We start from the raw sequence: 16937 nt of genomic DNA, 5'->3' as shown, positions 1-16937 counted from the left end.
GTGGTGCAGAAAGGACTCAATTTCCCCCAAATAATAGACGTAGTGTGAAATTAAGGTGTGTTTTTTAAAAGGGGGGGGGGAGTCATGGTGATGAACCCTAAAACCAAGTTTCTACTATAACTTGAGAGCTGCTCTGCTGGAAACAACTGGGGAGAACAGTGTGGATGGGTTCAGCAATCAGAGGGTAATGCTGAGTTACTATTGTGATTCTCAGGTGAATGTGTTGAAGTAATTTCAGTACAGACAGGATAATTTCAGTACAGAAAGGAAGGCTTAGTGCTGTTATATTTAGCCATAAGACCTTACCTGGGGTATGGCATACAGGCTCGGTCATTCATAATTGACAAACATGAACTGAAGCTAGAACAAGTACAAACAAGGGCTGTATTTTTTTTTTGGGTACAAAAATATCCTGAAACAATGAACAGTATGAGGAGTAAGAACACAGGATTGCAGTGTGACAGGACAGTGGAGTCTGTTCTTTGGCTATCATGGGCAATGCATTCCTTTTCCTCAACTTAACTGAGTTCAACTCTAAAAATAGTTAGGATGCTGGCTTTTGCTACTCCCTTTAGAAAGCTATTCAGAATACATGGCTAGAAACACTTCAGTATCATAGGTTTCACTAAGTATAAGTTGAGACTGAAGTAATATTTCTGAGTTTGCTTATTGACTTGCTTTGTATGAAGAAATTTAACTTACAAATACTCTTTTGTTAAGATCCTAAAGCTTTTGCTGATTGTAATTTACTCAGTTCTTGTTGATAATTTTAAAATTATGTGTATTTTCAGTAATAACTTTATTAAATATTTCCAAAATTGTTCTCAAATCTGACAGAAGTAGAGTGATAATTGCACTAAGATACGTAGTTACGCCTTATTGCTGACTTGCAAAGTAGCTGTCATCTAAAACTGGAAATACAGCGTTTGACAGTTCATGTTACTGGTCAGCTTTCTCCTGCTGTGCCCTCAAAATACCTCAGTGGTACCTTATAAGAACAGACCCACATTTTCATTGTAACCTTGCTATCACAGATAGAATAAAGGTCATCTGTTTTATTTGAAGTTACAAACAAGATTGCTGTCATTTTTATTCTTGTTTTAAATAAAATTGAACAAAAAATAAGCTTAACTATAGCTCTAAGTTTATTTTACACAGGAGTAGTGTTATTTGGGTCTTACAGACTTTTAAAAAGAATTTTACTGACCTTGTGTATGTGATACCTAATTTTCAAAAGTGGATGCCTAAAATTAGATGTCTCTATCTGTAGCCTTGGTCTAGTTTTCCGAGGAACTGGAAACCTAGAGAAGGACTCTTCTTTCAGCACTGGCATTGCGTTTTCCGATACTGACAGGACAAGCTGTGTCAGAGTACTCTGAAAACCCAAAGGCTGTTCTTGCTTTCTTTTGTTCTTCCTGATTCAAAAATATACCAGCTTTTTTTTTTATTAAATCTTAATAAAATTATTTATTAATAGAATTCTCTATTTAAAGAATTATTCTTTATCAAAACCCTTTCCTCTTTGAAGCATCCTCTGGAAAGTTGGAATGGTGAACTCTGTTCAGACTAAATATTTGAATTCAGAGATCTAGTTAAGAAATCTAATTTTCAGCATCTGTATTTCAGATATCACCGTTGTGTTGTTGCCTGCACAGAAAATGAGCTCAGTTGCCACTTTCAGACCTATGGCACTGTAATACTTGTGGGGGACATCCGTAGGGCAGTTGCAGGCACCCATGTGTCATGCTCAGACACTTGGCTATGCTTTGGGGTTTTTTTGTCTAAAATGTCTGACTACATAAACTGGGAGAGCTATTTCTTTCATTTTTATTAGTATTTCTTAAAGTCTGTCTTTCCTGATTGAGCGATACATTCTTTCCCCCTCTGATTCTGCTGACTTGGATGCAATATGTTTATTTAGAGGTAAATTTTTAAGGGATATCACCACTACCCTAGCTTTCACTTTTTCCTTTCACTTAGGGTACCTTTTCTGCTCCTGGCTTAATCTTGAGACAGTAAGTTCTTAAAGGCAACAAATCGTTAAAAGACTGATTAAAGAAATAGTTCAGCTGTTGCCCAGTGAAGTAATTTTGCAATTTCAGATCACAAAGGAGATTAAAGCTCAGACTGAAGTAGAACACATTTAGGGTGCCAATATTATGAATTACAGATCCAGGCAGGGCCAATTAAACAAAACACCTTGTACAGGTAATAGGGCAAACTCAATTAATGGTAAAAACTGGTACAACAGTTTTGCCTGTTTCAGTTGGTTAACTGCTGTGTGCTAAGGCTTATTTGGTGGCTACTAGTGTTGTGCACAAGCAAAAGAAATCTTAAGTTTGTAGTACTTCAAGTAGCTTCTCAGCCTGTGGCATGTAGGTAATCTGTTTCCTGCAAGCTAATAAAAAGCAAAATACGCTGTGTTGGTGTACAGCACTGTTCACGATGACTGCTCGGGTACTCGTGAAGGCTAAGGGCCACAGCGTCACGGATTGGCATGCTTGGTTCTTGTTTCATTTATGACTGACTCATGGTTTTAATAGGTATCAACAAACAAGATTAAGGAAGCAGTGTTGAGCCACTGATGCCTCATTCAGGAGCAAATAAAGTGGTGGGGTGTTTCTTCTTTCCCACAGAGGTGTGGAGGGTTAACCTTGCTGTTCGATTCCTTTCCTCCAAGATTTCCAACATATTTGTAGGTGTTTTGGTCTTACCTCGTTGTATTGAGATTCTAGGGCTAAATCTTAGAAACAACTTGATGCAAGTCACCCTGGGATCAAGGTACATCTGACCTAAATAAGCTACTTGCCTTATGAGGAGGGAAATTGTGCTGTTGGCTCCTGGCTGTAAAGGAACTGTTGTGTTTGACTAGTTCATGCTTGGCCATCTACTGTAGACAGATGAGTCTCTTGTGTGTATTGTCTTGAATCAGACAAATTCCAGGCGACATGATGGAAATACTAAGTGCAAATGCTTTCTTCTTTCCACATATGCTGACAGCTTACTTGAAAATAGATCTTCAAGAGCCCATCGTATAAAATATGATTACCTTTAGGTTATATGTGAAGGGGATGCAAAACGTGATAACTTTTACAACTCAAGTGGATTCAAACTTTAAAAAAAACAACACAACCCAATCCACCCCACCCACCACTCCCCCAAACAAAAAAATTGCACAGTAAATAAGGCTTTTTTTCTTAATTTTAGAATAAAACTTGCTGGCCATATAATTAATTCAATGCGTGTTACTCTAGTTAAACTGTTCTTATTGGTTCAACTTTCTTTCAATAAGATATAAAACATGAGCGTTGACATGTACATAGAATACACTTTTGTTGATCTGAATTCAATTTTAACTTGTTGATACTGGATTCCCTGTTTATTCTTATTATAATCCAGGCATTTCTTCACAACCTAATAAATGCAATGTTTTTTTTCCCAGATCTGTTTTCTCCTATTTGCTGTTCTCTACATAGTTTCCTACTTCATAATCACAAGATACAAAAGGAAAGCAGGTAAGCATAGACTTTTTAATATATTAAAAAAATAATTTTGTTTTTCAAATGAATAAGTGATTCTTTTTCTCTCCGCCTCCACAAAGAAAGCAGAAGAACCCAATGTCTGACCAAAAGTGTTTCTCAGGCTGCTGGTCTATGGCAGCCTGGACTGCTCTGATTGTACATGCTGCTGTCCTGCCCTCTCTTTGCTCCCTTTTGCCCCTGAGCCACAAGTTTCCTTCCCCTCCCTTGTGCCCGCTCTGGCACTTCTCAAGCCCTTCAACGTGCCTTCTAATGCCGCTAACCGAGGGAGGGAGTGCGCTTGAAGCATCTCAGAAGGGTCAGTGAGTGCTGTAGCTGGCACTCCAAGTGAGAACGGGTGGCTGTTATGAAGGTGGTGTGGATGGCCACAATCAGTTGTTCTGCTGTGGCTCAGTGGCAGCCTAAATTTTAACTGTTTTGAGAGGGAAGAAAGGGGAGAATTTCAAGTAGTTGCTTCTGCCTCCCTTGCCTTTAGATCCTGTTGTTCTCCTTTCATGTCAGCTTTTCCAGAATAAGTATCTCCAGGCTGTGTTCTAGTACCAAAATCGAGTTCAAATCTTTAGCTGCTAAAGTGAAAAGGTTGCCAGTAATACAGAAGGGAAGTAGCGGATTTCTTCTAGAAATCCTGCTTTGCTCAGGTACAGTTATTTTGGTGTTCTTAACCAGTTCCTTATGATATCACCACTGAAATCTTTATTCCTTGAGATAGTCCTGTATTTTTTTTCCTTTAGAAACATTGTCTGAAACAAGTCTGTAGGGACCCCTGTAATTTTCTTCTATATTTCTTCTAAAGACAAATAGCATAAAAATCTGTATAAAATGGCAAAATCTTTGACTCTTGACAGCTTATCTGGGACCTTGGTGCTCAGTCAGTCATGTTGGAGAAGCATTCTTATGCATCATGATCTTGGCACTTTGAACTTTTATTGAGCTTTAGTGACCTGTGTTATGACAGAACTGTTCTGACAGATGGATTGATGTTTAAAAAAAATAAACTCTTCAGGAAATTTAATACCTTTAAAAAAAAAAAAAAGCACCTCTTTAAATACAGAGAATAGTTAAACAAGTGAGTAAGACGGATACTATCTTCTGATCCTGATACGTGTTTTGGATACTACAAAGCTGCTACTGTGTGGAGATACGGAAGACCAGGGAGGGGGAACTGGTTTGGCAAATACTGTTGGATGTAAAGACACTTTCATTACCTTTTTGGCAGTTAATCTCATCAGCTAGTGAGAGGAACTGCTCTGCAGCTGTCTTGACTTTATGAAAGCTTTATGAACATTTAGTTAGGCAAACTTTGTAGCCTGCTAGGATCTTCCTGATGAGACACATTTGAAGATTTAGCACTTCTGGAATTCTTTCAGGACAAATTGTTTGCTGTTTCTACAAGAAGCTCTTTAGCCAAAATGATTCATAAGAGGCCTTGACTTAGTCTCTCAAAACACTATGAGATTCCCATCAAAAACCAGAACAATAACCCAATGTACTTTCACAGAAGAATTTCAAAATAGCATGATGTTAGTGGCTACATGTTTATTTCAAGTGTGTGCATGACTCTTAAGAACTTGAAACATCTGGCTTTATTTATTCTTAGATCTTAAAATGAATTTGAGTTACCTCTCATGGAAAACCCAGGAGAATTAAAAGACGACGACTGACTCGAAAATTATTTCAGATGTAGAAATGCATACCTTTGAATACAGACATGTGTAGAGAAGTATATAAAGAATAAATGAAGGCTATGTTAGTGATTGACCTCTGAGTTAAATGTTGATAATATTTTAAAAAGTTGGAATATTAATTGAGGAATAAGTGAACAGAAAATGCGTAATACCAGAAGGGAAGCCGTGGTATCTTAAATGTAACACAAGCAACAACAACAACAACTCCTCTCCTCCCACTCCATACCCCGCCACCCCAAATCCCCAGGAGTGGCTGGGGAGGGATGAGCAAGGGGAAGTAAGTGTGCGGTCATCACTGCTGTTCTGGGTATGCTTTCATGTCTTAAAAAATACAGCAATACTGAAAATGAAACATCTATTTAGGGATTTATAGTAGTAGTTAGTATGGACCCTAAGACTTTCCTGTAGCTTGCCTGCTCTCTGTAGTTTGAGAGATGCCCAAAGGGACAGTTCCTAGCAGCAGCCGTAGTAGTAGTCTGAAAGCTTGTTTGCTGTAGAGCCCTCTGGAAGATGTTTCCAAGAAGTTCTCATCTGCATATTTAAATAAAATCAAACAACTTCGTTGTTACATTGATTGAAAAGAGTTTAAGGCTAGCAAAAAAAAGGTATTAATTTTTCATAGGAACGTTCTTACAATATCAATGCTAATAAATTGTTTTAGTAATTCTAAATTTCAGTTGTTAATTAAAATTATTCCTATGTGTATACATTTTAGCCTGAGGAAATGTGACTAAGTATTGCATATAACGTGCTGTGATTTAATTTTCAGATGAGCAAGAGGATGAAGATGCCATTGTTAACAGAATATCGTATGTATAGCTCTTTTTTGCAGAACTTTTTTTCCTGAATATGTTGTTAGGATAGGAGTCTTGTATGCTTCCAAATAAATAACAGTCCATTTTATATGTAATGGCATATTGATTACTAGAGGGCAGAGAAAAAAGACTTGATCAAGTGGAGCCTTCTATTGTGAAGGCGTGACAAGAGGCAAGGCAGTTTGGTCTGGGGCTTTTTTCACCTGTGGTTTTCCTGGTAGGCATGAAGCTGCCCAGAATATTGCATGAGGACCTGATGCAAGAGGTAGAATTCAGTGCAAGACCTGCATCTAAGTTTAGGTCTCTAAAATGTAGGCGTTTATATGGGAGGTAGGTGTTTAAGTTCCCACTACAGTCAGTGGAAGTCCTGTCAAGGGAGGCAGTGGATCCTGGAAAGTAAGTCAGCTCACCCTGAAGTAAGACATCTGTATCTGATCATCTTAAAAATGCTTAAAAAAGAATAACAAATGGAAGAAAAACACTTGCCAGACCTGCTGGTCTGCCAGTAACTCTTTCTCTTCTTCCTGTTCCTTTTGTAAAGCTAGATATTAATCTCTCCTATTTAAATATGTCTGAAGATTTACAGAACATCTGTGAGCTGTTGCTGCCCTCTCATTTACGTGATTTGCTAAACTATGTGGTCTTCCTACTTGCTTATTACAATGTTCTTAGCTCTTCCATGGTGGTACTGTCATCCTCGTGGAAGGAGGGCTCACTGAGTATTTTATTGATTTGTCTTGTACCCTGGGAAAGTGCTGCATACACTGCAAGCTGTTCACTTCTAGTTGTGCATTTGTGGCAAGCTTGAAATATGTACATAAGGTGATGTAAGTCTAGGCACGCTTCTCCCAGTAGTGTCTGATACCAATACTTTTTTATGAATTCGAAATGCTTATTTGCCACAAGGTCTACTTCAGATCTAGAGAGAGAAAAATACATACTTTTAAATGCTATGAAGCTCTTCCCTCTCAAGTAGATGAGCATCCCTCCTGTCCTTTTAAGACTACAGCAAAGGCTCTTCTAACAATGAAGGCTCTTCTAGATTGAGTTATTTTCATAGCAGCTGTGGTCTTAGCCTGGTTCTGAGTTTTTCAACATTCAAAGAGTAAAATTCTTGTTAACTGTTACCTCCTCTGCATCTATTTTCTAGTTTAGCTCTAAAATACAACAAATAATGAATTGTGAATACTGTGTTTTTATGCAAAAACAGTGTAAGACAAGATTAGCACTTCCATCAGAGTAATAGCCTTTCACTAAGTGTTGTTATAAATATAAAATGCTTCTTGCTCTTTTAGCCTAGGCTTTCTTGTTCCTTAAGTGTGCATGTCAATTGTGGCTTATAATACTTAAACATCCTTAAATAAAAGAAAGAAGAAGAACCCTCAGAAACCAACAACAAAAACATACAACAATGTATTTTACAAATAAATCTAGTCACCCAGACTTCATTCTGTAAGTTCAGTATTGTGTGAATGAGGAATTTGTAGATTGTTAAGGAAAAGTAAGATCTTCGTAAGCAGCTTAATGATGTTCCTGTTGTAGGAATGATCTATTTAAGTTCATCTTTTGTCATGCAATTTTAAGAATGATTTCTGATTTTATTCTAGCCTTGGATTAGTTCTGTAAGAATGTTTTTGCTGGTCTTTTTTCTTTTTTTGAAGAACACAGTTCTTTCTAATGCCCTCGGATGGCATTTGATATAAGTTGTATTTGGGATCTGAAAATAAGAAGCTTAAACCTTTTAAATAATTCTGACAATTTCTCTGTATTGACGTTACAGCTGTCGGAAAACCCCAAGCTATGAGATGATACTCGAATAACTACTTTGTTAAAGAAAAGCAATATTTTTTCAGTTTGGTGTTAAAATATTTGTTTATGTATAATTATACTCACTTTCCAGACATTAAAAAGCTGCTCTGCTTTTAAAAATTGTAGTAAGAATATAGAAATGGAATTTTTTTCTTTTCATTCTGAGTGTGTATGTGGGAAATGAAAACTAAAATTGGAGACTTACAAAAAGATAATCCACGAACTCTGATTTATCCTGTGTATGACATTGGAATTAAATACATGTAAGTCCCAAGAGGATAATTGTGGTAGCTGGTAAAAACTAATTATTTTTATTTGATTCTGTAAGCTAATTGGTATTTGAAGTTTGCTTTTTGGAAGTGAAATATTGTGGAGATCACAGTTGCTCCTGCCCCTTTGTAAGAATGGGTTGCCTTCAGACACTGAATAATAGGTAGGCTAACTACTTTTTTTTTTTTTCCCCCTGTTCAGAGCATGTTGGTGGTAACAGTGGTACATTTCTTTAAATTTCAGGCTGTTCTTGAGCACCTTCACTCTAGCAGTTTCAGCTGGTGCAGTCCTGCTTCTACCTTTCTCAATAATCAGCAATGAGATCCTGCTTTCTTTTCCACAAAACTACTATATTCAGTGGTTAAATGGCTCACTAATTCATGGTTAGTACTCAGCATAATGTAATTAAAATGGATGTCTTCATTATACGTGCATAGATATGTTCTTATTTTCAAAGTGATAGCTCCATTTTAATTTGAGATGCTAGTTGAATTGTTAATATGTTACTGGCTAGTTGTTTTTGCTGCTGTGTGATATATCACAAAAGTCTGTCTTAACTGTTGTGTTGGATTTTTTAAAGAATTATGCAGACTTGATGGAATTAAACCAAATTCACTGCTTTGAATATTAATGTAGAATAAGAGCTACTAGAAGCTAACTTGAAAACGCACTGTTCAAACTTCTTCCTCATGTCTTAATGCAAGATTCATAAGCCTATCTGTTTATGATGATACATATAAATTTATTCTCAAAATAAAAAGTTTAAGAAACTTGCTAGCTATGAGTAGTTGGGATTAGATAGTGAAATTCAACTGTTAGTGATTTATTTGTAAACAAGGAAAATTAGAGAATATAAGTATATTGAGTGTGGTAAAGAGGCACAATAAAAATGAACTATTTCAAGCAAAACAAGATCTAAGAAAAGAGTATTACTTGTACGTGCAGCGATGATGCCTTGATGTCTGGCAGAGTGAGTTTTGTATGCTTTCCAGTATCGGTTCATATGCTTACAACTATGATGTGTATAACGGATACTAATATTTGGAAATAATTTGGACACTTCTGTGTGTCTAAGGGAAATAACAGGTGGAAACAGGACATTCTTTAGTAGATTTGGCTGGAGAAACAAGGTAGTACCTTCACTATGTGAAAAGATTTATTTAATCTGGAACAAATAATTTACAGTATAACTGTGCTGTCCTTTTTCTCTTCTTGTGAAGAGATAGTAATGGGGCTTTGGAGGATTTTTCTCTGAAAAATGTACTCTTTTTGCTAACTGTCTAATAATACTCACAGGTAGCGAATTCACAAATTCCAGATTCAAATTTTTTTAATAGGTGAAGACAGGATATAGTGCTTATTGTCTGTCATCTTTCTGAAACTAGTTGAGTACGTTTTGTGTTACCTGGACAGTAAAAGAATTTTTTTTAAACCCTTGAATAAAGAGGAGCTGACTGTAGTGTGCTGGTCAATGATGACCCTGACTGTGGTGACAGAGTAGTTCAAGACCTGAGAAAAGTGTGGAAGGAAAATAGTAGAATAAAGACATTAGATTTTACCAGAGTAGACTTTTTACTCTTCAGGAAATGTCTCTGTGGGACCTTACTGGAGAATGCCCTGAAGGCAAAGGAAGCCAGGAGAGATGCTTACTTCCAAGGATAACCTTCAAACACCATATTGTGCCCCTCGGTGTGCAAGAGAATGAGCAGGTGTAATAGGAGTTAATTTGGCTTAATGGGGAACTCCTGAGCTCAAAACCAAAAAAGAAGTGTACAGAAGGTAGAAGTAGGGATGAACTGCCCAAGGAGGGGATTTAGAAATATCACCAGGGTTAATATCCTCGGGTGAAATTAAGAAAGCCAGGGCACGGCTGGAGGGGTTTGTAAAGAACCAGCTGCTTCTCTGGAGCGTGCAATGAGAGGCAACAAGCAATGTTTGCAGGACATAAGGCGACAGTTCTTCACAGTGGGGATGGTTGAACACTGGAAAAGGCTGTCCAGAGAGACCCGGGGATCTAAGTCCTTGGAAGATTTCCAAAACTCAGCTGGCTAAAGCCCTGGGCAACCTGATTGCACCTGCAGTTTAGCTGTTTTAAGCAGCAGATCAGGCTACATGACTTCAGTGTTATTTTCTAGCTGAGTTATTCTGTGATCTGTTTTGTCACGCATCATGGGGGATTGCTAATTTGGTATGTCTCCTACTTAGAACAAAAAACCCAGCTAATTTTCATTTTTCACACTGATTTAGCTGCTCAGGCAGTTTTATATTCTTTACTCCCAAACAAGAAAGAAAAGTACTTAATGGAAAATAATTCTTCCTGCTGTGTCTGAATTGACTTTGGAAAAATGGCAATAAAATATTTCAGAGAGTGAAAATTATGCAGTAATTAATTCAGAAATTTTCCCTCTGTCAGAGTTGCTACGGTACTTGGGAAAAGTTGGGTTAATTAGAAATCTGCTGGAAAAAGTAGCTGTCACATAGGAGGGCCTTTGAATTTTCCACTGACCATCTTCTTTTGATTTTTAATGTGATAATCTTTTGAAAGTACTGCTCTACGCATGTACAGTATAATTTGTATTTTGTAAATCCGATAGTAATGGCTAGCAAGGAAGTAAATTCAGCATCTTGTTGTTTCCAAGTTTGACTGTGCATTGCAAAGCTTATGCTAGGGGTAGACGTGCCAGAACTAAACCACAGTTGGTGTGAAGACTTCAGAAACATCAGTAGATTTTGGATCAGACCACGGGCTTCTGTTAGTGCAACTTGACAAAAGCCACTGTACTTTATGTCAAACCATTGCCTTGGGGAAGGGCTCCCTCTCGTGGTGCTCACTAGGTTTGCACAATAGCATTGCACTGCTCTAAAAACCTATTCTGTGTAGTGGCAATACCTTTTTGAAGTTCGTTATGAAATACCTGTGCGAGTTTTGAGAGCCGATGGTGCTATCACAAGCACTCAAGTTCAGAAAATGTCCATATCTCCTTAACACTCTAGTATGGTATAGCCTTTATGTATGCTTTGCTTACTGCTTTGCAAATGTTATCAAATGGGAAAAATTGTACTAATTTAAAACATTTCGGTTTTACTAGATTTGTCAATTACAGCTATAGTCTGAGGTACTTGGATGTAACATGAAGGGGTTTTGTACTGTAGACTGTTGCATTAGTTGTGGTGCATAGAAAAATAGAAAAGATACGCTTCTAATTTCTGAAACTAGGCAGAAAGCCCATACCTGGATCCAGTATAAACACTCTTACCTAATGCATGTTGAACTAAACCCAGAAATACTGGCAACTGATGTTCCCTTGTGCTGTTGTTGGGTACAGCCACCAGGTGGGGATAAAAGGTAGTGAAACTGCCATGAATAGGAAAGGCAAAAAATTGCTCAGGGTCTAATCTGTTTGCCAAAGACCGAGAGACTTTTAATTTTTATGTTTTATTAACTTGTTTTATGGGGATATTCTTAGGTTGCTACAAATGCAAAAGAAAATTAAAATATTTCAATAGACTGCTTAAAGCTTTTATATATGTTGATATCTGCAGGTGTCTCATGCAGCTTGGTGATGCAGTCAATGTAGTAAGAAATATTTATTTTTCTGAGTCTATTTTAATTTGAATTCTGAACTATCAGATCAGGATAAGAAATACAGTAGGGGAAGAAGAAGGCCCTGTATGTTCCTTACTTTGAGGGAAATGTATATGTATGTCTGCAGCAGTACAGCACTGTCCTTACCTCTCATAACTTTACATGCATGTTGTAGCTCTGTAGTTTAATATTCTGTAAATGTGGTTCCTATCAGCTGCTAATGTGTAAATGTTTGGATTTTAACTTCTTAAAAAATAACCCCAGATGTGCACCACTGCCCTCCCTTAAAATGCTCTGTCCATACTATGCAGCTCCTAAGCACTGTTCTACATTGTAGCTATACATGTTATGGAGCTGCTGAAACCAGGACAACCAGGTATTCAGCTTTACATCACGTAACTGAGTGCACTGCCTGTCTTCAGTTAGAGAAAAAACTCTGAAATAAGACCCCTACCCTGATGTAGTGGTATTTCTACTCTAACACTGGTGTTGTCTTTTTCTGGGAAAAAAAGAGGGGGGGAGGAAAAAAAAAAAGTACACAGACTGCTTGAGTTAATGTACTTCTAGTAAGGGCTGTTAATGACATTCTTGCTGATGTTGCTATGTGTGAATGTTCCTTGAATGGTAACAGGAGCTTCCTGGCTAAGCAAATTCAAAAGGAAAAATCCCCCTCTTTGTTAACTGGAGTTTAGCCACCTTTAGGCGGTCTGTTTTCTTTAGCAATTGAGTATTATATTTCACGCATCTTTTGGAATTTTCTTGTTTTGTTTTCCATAGCTTATTTGGCTAAGTTTGGTTCTTGGTGTCCTGGTGCCATCAATTGCTGAAGAAGTAGATTTCTTGCCCCCCTCCCCCCCCCCCCCCCCCCCGTCTCCCTCCTCCCACCCTGTTATTATTTCTCTTTGAAATTTAATTTCATTTAAAGAAAAGTATATATGGTGAAAGCTTTTTTTTTTTTAAAGGGGGTGTAAGTGACGCTAACTGCTAATTATTTTACATTTGGAACTAAATACAGGAATTTCTCTTAATAATGAAATCCTCAGACATGCAGTAAATGTCTCTTTTCTTCCCTATTCTTTCCAAAATGGAAATTTCAAAGAAGAAAACAAACAAGCCTGTACGTGAGAAGAAAGAGATAAACAAAGCTGTTAGTTCAAATTTTCTTATCATGGGGGATGTTCTTTTTTGGATTTCAGGTGAAATAGTCCTTCAGAATTGTGGAAATGTGTGTGTTTTGGGGAATGTGGGGGACTAAGCCTGTCTTTCTCAACTACAAAATAAAAGCTGTGTTTTCAGGATGCGGAACATGTGATGCTAGTTAAACCTGTTAGCTACACTAGTACTAAATTGGAGGTAAGCTCCTGCTTTTGTAAAGAAGAGACACTGCATCCTGTACAGCTTTTGATAGGATGATGATGGGTTCATGTTTATGCACCAGAAACTGGCTGTTCAGAAAGTGTTCAGCTTAGAAAATCTTAATAGAGCAGATACCCTTAATGGAGATCAGTTATCACAGGTTGTTTTCTAAACCTTTTCCCTTCCTGTGTGTCACATGTGTCTTACAGATGTTCTAGTTTTAGTCAGTTGTTGATTTTTCACCTAGATCACATGGTTGAGGTTGGAAGGGAGCTCTGAAAATCATCTAGTCTGACTCCCCTGCTCAGAGCAGGGTCAGTTAGAGAAGGCTGCTCAAGGCAGTGCCCAGTCGGGTTTTGAATATGTCAAAGGATGGAGATTACAAAACCTCTCTGGACAGCCTGTTGCAGCATTTGACTGCGCTCACAGTAGGAAAAGTGTGGGTTTTTTGGTGAGTGTGGGTTGGGGTTTTTTTCCCCTCTTACATGGAAGTTGGGTTTTTTGTTTTCAATTTGTGCTCATTGCCTCTTCTCCATTCATTGGATGATACCACTGAGAAGAGTTCAACTCCATTTCCCTTTCCCCCTCCTTCATCAGATATTTATATACATTGATGAAGCCCGCTCTTCTCAAGGCCAAACAGTTCCAGCTTTCATAGCCTCTGCTTGTGTGACACATGCTCCAGTCCATTAATCATCTTTGTGGTCCTTTGCTGGACTCGCTCCAGTGTGGCCATGTCTGTCTTGTATGGAGGAGCCCACAGCTGGATGCAGTGCTCCAGATGTGTGCCACCAGTGCCGAGCAGAGAGGAAGGGTCACCTCCCTCAACCTGCTGGCAACACTATTAATGCTGCCCAGGATGCTCTTGGCCTTCTTTGTTGCAGGGACACATTGATGGCTTGTATTTAGCTTGGTGTCCGACAGAACCTCTAAGGCCTTTTTGATAAAGCTGCTTTTGGGACAGTTGGTCCCCAGTGTGCGCTCTGCCCATTTGTCCAGCCTGTTGAGGTTTATCTGAATGACAGGCCACTGCTCCTTCCCATTTTGTGTCACGGGTGAACATGCTCAGGATGCATTCTCTCCCATTATCCAGGTCATTAATGAAGATGTAAACACAATATTAACCCCCTGGGGTGCACCACTGGTGACTGGCTTCCAGCCTGACTTTGTACTGCTGGTCACAACCCTTTGAGCCTGGAAGCTCAGCCAGTTTTCATCAGAGTCCACTTACCTAGCCCATACTTCATTAATTAGTCTGAGGAGATTATGGGAGATGATGTTGAAAGCCTTAATGAAGTTGAGATAAACAACATCCATTGCTTTCCTCTTGCTCACTGATCCTGTCATCTCATTGTGGAAGGTTGCTGTCGCTGTTACCATGGTATTATAGAATCATTTAGGTTGGAAAAGATGTTTAAGATCATTGAGTCCAACCATTAACCTAGCACTACCAAGTCCACCACTAAACCATGTCCCCCAAGCACCACATCTACACATCTTTTAAACACCTCCAGGGTTGGGGACTCTACCCCCTCCCTGGGCAGCCTGTTGCAGTGCTTGATAACGCTTTTGGTGAAGAAATTTTTCCTACTATGCAATCTAAACTTCCCCTTGTACAACTTGAGGCTGTTTCCTCTTGTCCTGTGACTTTTTACTTGGGTGAAGAGACCAACACCCACCTCACTACAACCTCCTTTCAGGCTGTTGTAGAGAGCCATAAGGTCTCCCCTCAGCCTCCTCTTCTCCAGGCTAAACCACCCCAGTTCCCTCAGCCGATCCTTGCCAGACTTGCTCTCCAGACCCTTCACCAGCTTTGTTGCCCTTCTCTGGACATGCTCCAGCACCTCAATGTCTTCCTTGTAGTGAGGGGCCCAAAACTGGACACAGTATTCCAGGTGCGGCCTCACCAGCACCAGGTACGGGGGACGATCACTTCCCTGCTCCTGCTGGCCACACTATTCCTGACACAAGCCAGGATGCTGTTGGCCTTCTTGGCCACCTGGGCACACTGCTAGCTCATTCAGCTGTCTGTCGACCAACACCCCCAGGTCCTTTTCGGCCAGGCAGCTTTCCAGCCACTCTTCCCCAAGCCTAATAGCATTGCATGGGGTGGTTGTGACCAAAATGCAGGACCCAGCACTGAGCCTTGTTGAATGTTATACAGTTGGCCTTGGCCCATTGATCCAGCCTCTCCAGATCCCTCTGCAGAGCCTTCCTACCCTTGAGCAGATCAACACTCCTGCCCAACATGGTGTGGTCTGCAAGCTTACTGAGGGTGCACTTGATCCCCTCATACAAATCATTGATAAAGATATTAAACAGAACTGGCCCCAGTACTGAGCCCTGGGGAACACCACTTGTGACCGGCTGCCAACTGGATTTAACTCCGTTCACCACAACTCTTTGGGCCCGGCCATTCAGAGAGATACTTTCTTTTAATTTGGAGGTGATGATGGTATTTGTGTATTGCTGATGTTAAAATCCATTGTGTTGAAGTTTCTCTTGAGGAAAAAATATGGGAGGAAGTGAGTACACAGAACTGAATTTTGTGAGATTCACTGATGGTAGTAAAATACTCTTGTCCTGAAAATTTTTTAAACAGTTTATCTAAAGAGCCTTGAGTGGGATATTATGGAAGTAGTCCACCTGAGTTTGCAGTCTGTCTTCCAAGATTTCTGACAGTTGCTCCTGTTTAAGTTGGTATCCACTTTTTATTTAAAGATTGTTACACAGAGAAACGGGTGTTTTTCAGCAGTGACCTGTAAATAACTATGTATCCATAAAAATGGGTCTTCTGTTAGCACTTGTGTGTATACTACATTGTTACATGTAAGGGAGGAAAATGTAGCGTCTTTAACTTTTAAAGCTGAGAAACTTAATAATGTAAACTTTTTCTTGTTTGTTGCAGGTTTATGGAATCTTGCTTCTCTTTTCTCAAATTTATGTTTGTTTGTGTTGATGCCCTTTGCCTTTTTCTTCCTGGAATCGGAAGGATTTGCTGGCTTAAAAAAGGTAGGAAAGTGCTGTTAAATACAGAGTAATTACACTATGTGTTCCATTTTCAGCCTTCGTTTCTGATGAAACTGAAATTACAAATTTGGGAGGATTTGGCGCTGGGATGTGTATTCTTATGTGAATATTTATGTACAGATGTGCACTCTTGCACAAGCAGGTGAAGTGAGTATACAGTGTGTGGCTGTGAGTAAGCTTGAGGGGAAAAAAAAGTCCTTGAAAAGCCATGTATGCTGAGATCAAGAAATCTACTTAACTTGTTTTTTTTTTTTCTTTTAATAATGAAATGTTTTAATCGAGATTTTATTTTTTGGAAAATGATTTTGTTGGGATGCTAAAAGGAGAGAAGGTTCAATAACTACACTAGAAATAAAGTAACAAGGGAAAGAAGTACCAGGCTTCTTACTAATGGGAAGGGTGATTAAATAACAGATGACCCAGGGAAAATAAGCTTGATTTCTGAATTTTAAAGATTACAAACATCCCCAAAAAGGTTCAGGTGTGGTCAGTATTAACAATAATATATTAAGAAAACTGTCTTAAATGGGTAGAAAATAACTAAAAATGTTCAACTTAGTTGAATATATTGAAGTTAAAAGGGCTGAATAGTTCAGTGAAGTATGGAATTTGGCAAAGCAATTTCTGAAGAATAAGATGATAATGATCATATTAATATGTGAACTAAAGAAATGTAATGAAAAATTACTATAATGGGAGGCACAGCAAAAGGAATTTCAAATCGTAAATATCAAATTAAACTGGAATGACTGTCTGGGGACCAATTGTAGCACGTTTTCATTAATCTTTATCATCCAAATGATTACACTTTTGTTTTTAATGATACTACACTTGAGGGAATTCTGCG

General features: G+C 38.6%; 1 protein-coding gene across 4 annotated transcripts in view; it reads left to right on the top strand.

Moving 5' to 3' along the window:
* LMBR1 (limb development membrane protein 1) overlaps nt 1-16937 on the top strand; it is a 72996-nt gene that overhangs the window by 12709 nt on the left and 43350 nt on the right. For 2 of the 4 annotated variants that reach the window (XM_075704662.1, XM_075704661.1), the window contains exons 2-5: nt 3443-3515; nt 5994-6033; nt 8362-8501; nt 15969-16072. In XM_075704662.1, the coding sequence (XP_075560777.1) occupies nt 3443-3515; nt 5994-6033; nt 8362-8501; nt 15969-16072 (357 nt within the window). Of the gene's footprint in view, nt 1-3442; nt 3516-5993; nt 6034-8361; nt 8502-15968; nt 16073-16937 lie in introns of those variants that run through there. The other 2 variants (XM_075704664.1, XM_075704663.1) reach the window with 2 other exon arrangements.

This window comes from Pelecanus crispus, chromosome 2 (assembly GCF_030463565.1).
Source record: "Pelecanus crispus isolate bPelCri1 chromosome 2, bPelCri1.pri, whole genome shotgun sequence".
Lineage (NCBI taxonomy): Eukaryota > Metazoa > Chordata > Aves > Pelecaniformes > Pelecanidae > Pelecanus > Pelecanus crispus.
The sequence above is the reverse complement of the archived record's forward strand: the minus strand, read 5'-3'. Positions and strand labels throughout refer to the sequence as shown.